The sequence below is a fragment of the Gymnodraco acuticeps genome, unplaced genomic scaffold, assembly GCF_902827175.1.
Source record: "Gymnodraco acuticeps unplaced genomic scaffold, fGymAcu1.1, whole genome shotgun sequence".
Classification (NCBI taxonomy): Eukaryota; Metazoa; Chordata; class Actinopteri; order Perciformes; family Bathydraconidae; genus Gymnodraco; species Gymnodraco acuticeps.
Window position 1 is genome coordinate 1,403,244 of NW_022992336.1, and position 8,551 is coordinate 1,411,794.

At 41.4% G+C, this 8,551-nt stretch overlaps 1 protein-coding gene across 1 annotated transcript; it reads right to left on the reverse strand.

Moving 5' to 3' along the window:
• Nucleotides 1-3,888: 3,888 nt before the first annotated feature.
• Nucleotides 3,889-8,347, reverse strand: sox4b (SRY-box transcription factor 4b). Its single transcript, XM_034208616.1, has one exon. The coding sequence runs from the start codon at nt 7,752-7,754 to the stop codon at nt 6,507-6,509; it is 1,248 nt and encodes a 415-aa protein (XP_034064507.1). The 5' UTR covers nt 7,755-8,347; the 3' UTR covers nt 3,889-6,506.
• Between the last annotated feature and the right edge of the window lie 204 nt (nt 8,348-8,551).

Below are 8,551 nucleotides of genomic sequence, written 5' to 3' on the forward strand. Positions count from 1 at the left end.
ATAATTCCTAAAGTGTCTCCCAGTTTGCCAGTTGTTAGTCTTCCCCTTCGTCCTGATGTCATATTTTATTGACCAAGGAAAGAAAACCACCAGACAGACAACAGACATGTAGATGCACATACATACAATTACAATAGAAGATAAAAATGTGCCCCTGCCGGAAATATCTGTTGCTTCCAAGTAACTGACGCACAGGTTTTTCTTCCATCTCTTGGCAGGAACACATGAAGTATACCTCTCTCACCCAGAATACCTGCTCCTGAAAACAAACCAGACAAACAAACAGCAATGTGTCTGTGGGTTGCTGTTTGTATGATGTTTCTGTTTATGTGATGCATGCCTTCGAGAACATATCACATACGCAGACAGAGCAAGTCAGGTAGGGATAATAATTAGAAGAAAAATATATTACAGACACTGTTTCCTTCATTCATATGTGAGACACAATACATAATGACAGTAAGAGAAGAGGGGATAAATAGTCATACACCAAACATCAACACCACCACCATTACAGCATCCACCCCCTCTGGGCTGAGATACATATACAGACAGGCAGACATAGAGATGCAGTCATGCCTCTCTCTCCCCCCCCCCCCCCCCCCCCCTTCAGCAAAGCTCTTATCCTCCCCGCTGTGGTTTTACTGGGCCACTGACTCCAGCAGTCAGCCCACTCTGCTCTGCCCTGGCTGGCTGCTGCCTGCATATCTCCCACTGCAGTCAGCTGAGCCAGGCATGAGACTGCAAACTGAACTGGCTACACACAGTACAGTTAGAGGAGATTCTCACACACAAATTGAGACAAAAGTAGATATTAGCACCATTTTCAAGATTATACCAAACAAGTATTTATATAAATGTGCACACTGGGCAACACAAAATGCATATGTATGCCAGCTGAAAAGAAGACAGTGTTTACAGTCTGTGCTAAGTCAGTAATTAAACTAAGCCATTTAGGCTTTGATAAAATGCATATATCTGCATATGGTTGTAATGCTGCAAGGCTTTGGTTGTAGCAGCTCCATAAAATCCCTTATGGATTAATGCACTAGTGCACACTCATTGTATTGACTCTACAACTGCAAGCCTAGCTCCTTTTTGCACCAGGGTATTGAGGGTTGAATGTAATGTATAAGAAATGAGTGTGTTGTCTGTTTTGCATCTTGTAGATGAGTTTGTCCTCTCCTGTTGTCCTATTAATGTCTATAACATAACAACAGATGAATAGATTGCAGAGAACGCACATCAACACATCTAAATTAGGCAACATGACAGACCTTTGAGCTCTTTGTTAGATCAAGATGTATCACAATTAAAATGGCTGGGAGCTTTTAATACAGTTTGCAGATGTTTTGTCTTATTCTTGCCTGAGAAGTCTTGACACCAAGTCTGATACCAGAATATAATACTGTGTTTGGTAAGAAATGTAACCTGGTTAGGACCTACATTTTTAATGAAATACATACTGAACATTTTCTACTAACCTACTCATTACACACAGGCAATTCAACTAATATGACATGCACACGAGTGCTTATTTAAACATCTACATATGGTATAATGTGTGACTGATAGACAAAATAATGAACAGCCTTGCTTGCTATTACCATTTTGCATCCAATTACAACATTGAGCAATGCAAAGCTCTATGAACTGAATTAACCGTTAGTGTTTATACCGTACATAATGGCTGCACACGGTAACAGCTATGGTACCTGTAATTTTATACAACTAATTAGGCTGTTATGCAATAGTGCTAAAATATTGCTACAGGGAGTCACAGTAAACAAATACATACAGCAATGTTCATAGTGCTTGGTGAAGATTCCTTATGCAATATTATTACATAGTGTGCTGTTTTGACGGAAGACGAAGAACAATAATTACTCAAAGAAGATACATTGGGTATTATGTGAGGTAGACATATAATGTCTGGTCTATCTGCAGGGAAAGTCATGTCATGGGGTTCAATTTGATGAATATAGATTCAACAACAAACACATGCACGCGCACACACACACACACACACACACACACACACACACACATCGTAGACAGACAGCCATGCTTGTCAGCTATGCTGGAGGGCCCTTGGCTGACTGCTGCTAAACCAGCCCTTCCCCCACGATAAGGGTCTGTCTGGGAGAGGGGGAGGGGAAATCATGACTGTCTGAACACCAGACAGCCAGCATACAGCAGCACTACAGGCTAGAATAAAATAAATTCAGTTTGCCTGGATATGAAGCCCAAGAATATTTACCTTTTAAACTTATGAGTGTGTATTCGCCAATAAACAGCCTTTATCACAGCCATTTCTTATAATTCACCCAATTAAAATGACCTTAGTGTGTGTGCAGCTTTGATTCATGATGTAAATTAGTGAGATTTTATTCTTCAGAAGGAATACATTTTTGGCAATTAGACAAACCTAAGCAGGCAGCATAATTGGCTACTTTAGTAATGACTAATACATTAGTAATAAAACAGTACTGTTAGTCATGGGATGGTGAAATCTGCTCGCCTTCATCACTTCATGGTCTGTTTATAATGTGGCCTCTAGGTGAATAAATACACATCATGTGTTTACAGTAGCCTCATGTGAAGCTTCATCTGGTCAGCGCACAGGAGCTTTTAAGTTGGGTTCTTGATTCTATGAGTATTGACGTTTCAGGGGGATGTGTTGAAAGATGCAGGCATTTGTTACAGCAGGCTTTTTCTAATGCATCACTCTTTTAACAGTGATTGTTTTTTTTTTAAATATTAAGTGGACAAGAACTATCTGTTCATGCATCCATTATTATGTTTTACACTTGTAACAGTAGATATTCTAGACATTTTGTAACTTCTTAAAATGTTGGTGCAGGTATAGTGTTACAGGTTTTAGGAATTGGGATTACAAATTATTGTATGATTTCTATACTTATGTGACGTCACAAGACCATATAATCATCAGTATGGGACATCAAAGTCTTACATCAACACTCCCCTACTAAGATTAATTTTGAATGCATGATGTAGACTTAAGCCTTATGGGGGCTTAACATGAAACCTATTAAATATGTGTCACCATAGGGTTAAAATAATCTTATTGATTTTCTCTGTCTGAGTCTATATAAATATATCTATTTCTTGGCTCCAGTGTGCTTGGTATAAGCTTCCCAGAGGCTTTACAGAATAAAGACCATGCATCCTAAGTATGTAGAGAGGGAGAGATTGATATACAACTATTGAAATCAGTCATGCCTACTGTTGTGTAACTGGGAATAAAAGTGTGCTTTTTCATAGTTCAGTGATGAGCTTTGCAAACTCTTTGTGGACCATCTGTGGGCTATTTACACTCAATGTAGAAAACCTGTTGTGTACACAAAATATGTGCTGACATGGACAATACTCACCAAATGTGAAACTTGAATGAAACTCCTCTTTTCATATATGGAGATGTTCGCGAAAGAAAGTATTTTAACTTAATAACTAAAAGAATGAACTATGAAATATATGGCCTTTTCATTTCACACCTTGGTGCCCACAATCATCTGTGCTTCATTCAAAAGAGAGAGGATGCAGTATGTACACAATTGGAGAGGATTTGCTAAAAATCCATTTTATTCATTTCTTAAAAGTTGGGTTCTCTATGTTAACCACTTTTGGGAATACATATAGTAAGGTTTAAAATCAATGATAATGAGTGTGTGTTCTTAGTTTGAAATCTTACTCTCTTTTTATATCTTTTCGGAAAGCATTGTCGTGCCAATAAATACATAAAGTCGGTTACGATAATAAGGATTTGCTATAAGACACTAGTATATCTATGTCTACAAACGTGTCGCCTTTTCCTGCTGCTGAGAGTTAGAGAAAACATACAAAGGTCAAGAATCAAGAAGAGAGTTGTAGAGTTTCAGTTCCAGCTGATATTTATTTCCTTCCTTGAAAAAGTTCTGTACACAAGTTTATATCAACAATCTGACAGGCAGTGAATGGACACAATTTAGCTGGCATGAGTTTCCCCCCCTTTCTCTGAGTTTCAAAAAAAAGGGTGGTTCCTTTGTTATGGCATGATTAGAGACAATAAATGATAATTCTACACAGCATATTGCACAGGATGGATGAAAAATAAAGTCAATATATTTAAAAATGCTTTCATATATATATAAAAAAAGAGTCCTGAACTGACCATCTTAAATGTAAGTAAGGATGTGTAAAAGATAGCAGTTCTGGACAGTGCCTGTCTTCGATAGCAACAACGTACATAAACACACAATCTTTTTTGCTTTATGATACAGTCAAATATACAAAGATCGAGTTCACGTTTCATCGTTTTTCCACATTTTTTTTTTTTTTCTGAAAAACACAACAGCTAATGACCTGAATCTGAAATACAAATGCTATTCACCATGCCATAAAGATACTAAAACAATTATTAGCTAATAGTTAGCTGACAAGTAGAAAAGATTATATATTCAAATACAATGAGAAACGCAGTATAAGTAGGTGTTGCGGAACTCAAGTCAGACATTTGAATATGCTTGATGTTATCATCCTAGTTGTTTGCTTGCTGTATTGATAGTTGGTTCAATCAAGAGGTTGATTGGCAAATGTGACATCAATTAATGAAAACATCAAGAAATAAGTCAAATTTAAAGCTACAATCTCCTCATTTGTTGTTATAGGCAAGATATCTGATGGGAAATGTGAAAAAAACAAATGGATGCTTAAGATAGTGATGCTGTTAAACCCACATGGTCCACAGGAATAGCCTCTAGAAATAATGCATTCCTGTGTCTTTAAGGAGCCTGCAGACTGGCACTGTAAACGTAGAAGGTAGGCAGATACAAAGGCTGGTGCTGCTTTCAAGTGCTGTAGGAACATTTGTAATTGTATCCTTGTAACAGTAGTTAAGTAAATCAGGTTTGTACTGACAAGAGATGATATTCATGGTTTGGACATCAAATAAGTCTTGTCAGTATATGCTGGTAAAGTCAAAGAAAATGTGTCAAATTGTAAAGTAAAAGACCAATTACACACCTGCTTATTTTTATGTCATCTGCTCAGGTCACGTATGTATAAAATAACTTGGTGCCTAACATTTTAAGGATTAAACAATAGGCACCACAGTGATAGAAGGTCTATTATGCTGGTTGTCCTTACAAAAGCATTTGAACAGGCGATAAAATATCTTAAATCCGAGTTTACCATGAGCACTTGAAGGCAGCATGAAAACCAGCCTGATGGGGTATTAAAAATTCGGAAATCCAATACAGCTGTATTAGGCTACACACACGGATTGTTGACTCCCCCATTTTCTATATAGATTTGTACAAAAATACACTGAGAAAATAATCAAACTGTTTCCTCTCTTTTCAGTGTCCAAAAAGTGTGTACATTTAAATATAAAATGAAATCAAAAGTTGTGTGTTTTTAAAACTCTAGCCCTTCGCCTGAGAAGGAAATGTGACAGACACAAACATACTGACAAACAACCGTGTAAGAAAAACAGGACTAGATCATGTTTACAAGAAATTAAAAAAATGATCAAGTCGAAAATGCTTGGCCCAGTATATAAATACAACATCCCATATAAAATGGCATCTGAATACATGTACAAAACAAAGCTCAGAGGATGAAAAAAAAATCGGTGAGGATTTTTCTATAGCTATCATCTGAAATCAAAGAAGTTTGGTCCTGAATCGTAGAGAACACGTGTATAAAGTTCAGCACAGATTTGAAGTTGCGTTTGAATCCTGAAGGTTGAAAAAATTACAACAGCTGGTGATTATTTCAATGTCCTTTTTTTTTTTTTTTTTTTAAAGAGAAGAACCGAAAGCGAGTGCCACCTATCCTTTTAAATAACCCTAATACTAGTTTTTAAACTGCTCGACAGTCTTGCAGAAAATCTCAGCACAAGATAGGAACAAAGTAGGCTATCATGCTTAACATGTTTTTTTGCGTTTGAGAAAATATTCGACTTTTTAAAAACACCAACCCACCTCGGTTTTATAAAAAATCCCTCTGGGTGACACACCACAATAAAAATGTTGCACGACAGTCCTATTTCTGTACCTTTTTAGTGGTGGAGTTCACTTGGCAATTGGTAAAAAGTTGTGAAATGTCCCTTTTTTCATCAGCAACAACATTGATTAAGTGAACGGCTGGCCGCAAATCAATCACAGTTAAAGTTGTTCATTTCAAAAACAGTTCAGGACTGAGCGTTTCACTGTCAGGAAACACAGCCAGTCTCCTTTTCTCTCCTTCTCGTGTTTGCACTCCACTTCTGTGGTTGAACCAAAGTCCACAGTCCACGCATCCATTGGAAAGTACAAAAAGCAACTTATTCGCTTTAAAGTTTTCCAAGGATTTGTAGCGCTTGTCTATCTAGACGAGAAGGGACGGGGGCTAGTTTCAGTGGGTTTTTACTAGTCGGGTGGACAAACTATTTTGCCCACTGTACCAGGAACTCCTGTTTGTTTGTGGTCATATTTGAGCTTGCAGGACGTTACCTGACGTTATTTTTAGTACGTGAACACCAGGTTGGAGATGGTGGACTCCAGCCAGTCCCCGGAGATCATTTCGCTGACTTCGGGCGTGCAGTAGTCGGGGAACTCGAAGTGGGAACCCCCGGAGCCAGACTCAAAGTTCATATCCAAGTCCCTGTCCAGAACCGAGGAGCCAAAGCTCCCCATCGACATGCTATCAAAGTTGGGGCTCGGGTTAATGTCGAGCATGTCGTCCTCAAACTCTTCATCTTCCGAGGAAGACGAGGAGGAAGAGTGGGACGAGGCGGAGGAGTGAGAGCCGGAGGGAGTTGGTGAGGAAGTCCGCCGACTGCTGTATGTGTGCCCGCCGTTTCGCTCCGAAGATCCGCCCAGGCTGCCGCTGCTGCCTGGGGAGTCTGCTCCCTCCTCCCTACCGCTGGCCGCGTCCTCATACAGGCTGAGCGGGTCGCTGGACTCCGCCGAGCTGCTGAGTGTTGGGCTGGCGGGGACCACAACCGAGGAAGGGGGGCTGACGCTCAAGTTGGCCCCGCTGCTGCCGAAGACGTAAACCCGCTTGGGCTTCTTGGCATCCGGTATCTGCTTGGCTGCTGAGGAGACAGATTTCGACTTGTAGAGAGAGTTATGGTGGTGCTCTGATGTGTGCTCAGAGGCAAAAGGTGATGCTTTGGTGCTACTGCTGCTGCTCCCGAAAAGTGATTTGTGGGGTCTGCTGCTGCTGGGTGATTTGGATCCATTCTTCCTGGAAGATGAGGATGTCTTAGTGCTGGTGTTGAGAGAGCTACTGTTGAGTTTCTCTGCCTTGTCTCCGATACTGCCAGGCTTGGAGACGCTTGACTTAACCTTCTTCCTGGGCCGGTACTTGTAGTCGGGGTAGTCCGCCATGTGCTTGAGCCTAAGCCGCTCTGCCTCCCTGATGAAGGGGATCTTGTCGCTGTCTCTCAGCAGCTTCCACCGCTTCCCCAGCCTCTTGGAGATCTCAGCGTTGTGCATGTCCGGGGACTGCTCCATGATCTTCCTCCTCTCTATCTGTGACCACACCATAAACGCATTCATGGGTCTCTTGATGTGGCCGCTGGGAGTTTTACACCATGCCGGGTTCTCTGCGAGCTTGTCCCCGGCAGTCGAACAAGCCGTGGAGCCCGGGGAAAGAGGCGAGGCAGCCGGGTCCAGGTCCATGCACGCCCCGGAATCAGAGCTCGAATCCCCGGCGAAAAAGGAGAGCGCCTCGGCGGTGCTCTCCGTGTGGCTCATTTTCTGCACCATGTTGTCCAGATATACACTCAAAGGCAGAGCAGTGTACTTGCTCTTGCTCTCTCCTTGGTCCTCCGATTCACTTTAAAGCAAACTCAGCTCTTTTCTGCTCCTCTTCACAGTTTGAGCTGGGCAAAAAACACGCGCAAGAAATAATTCACTCCTGAGATGTGCAGTGAACTCAATAACAGTCCAGCGTAGCCTTTAACAAGGCTAGATGTGTAAAAAAAACTTTAATTTCCAGGTTCTGTGGGTGTTAAAACAACACGGACAGTAAAGCCCTCTCCACTGAGTACCCTGTTATCTGTCCCTCTCAGTCTCTTCCTTCTGTGTTATAAAACAAATTCAGCCGTGTGGGGACTGAACATAGTCTATGATGCAGCTGCAGAGCGCAGACTGAGTGCCACACTGAGCACCCGGGCACTTAAAAAGGGCTCCGAAGTACTGTGTGTAAGGTAAGTGCTTTTCTCTGCATCAGCTCTGTCCCCTCTTCTAGAAACAAAAGCCATGCATGCTGGGGAGGAAAAAAAGAAGCCTAGAGTTACACTGTTCGCCTTCCATCTGCAGACCTGCAGTCGAGTTTCAAGCAGCCCTCCAGTCCCGGCCCCCCTTGCTTGTATTTATCCCTTCCCGGAGATACAACGGCGATAAAAATCCACCAATCCTGTGCTGTCGCTACCCTGCCTCTGTGCCAAACTCACGCCCCTCTTGGCTCTGATTGGTTGAAAAAGGAATCTAATAATAATCAGCGCGTGCAATGAGGAGCCTCGTGTCTGACCTCATTCCAGAATACAACAAGAAACTTCAAT

Coding starts and splice junctions, on each gene's coding strand:
- sox4b (XM_034208616.1), bottom strand. CDS start 7,754: ATGGTGCAGAAAATGAGCCACACGGAGAGCACCGCCGAGGCGCTCTCC.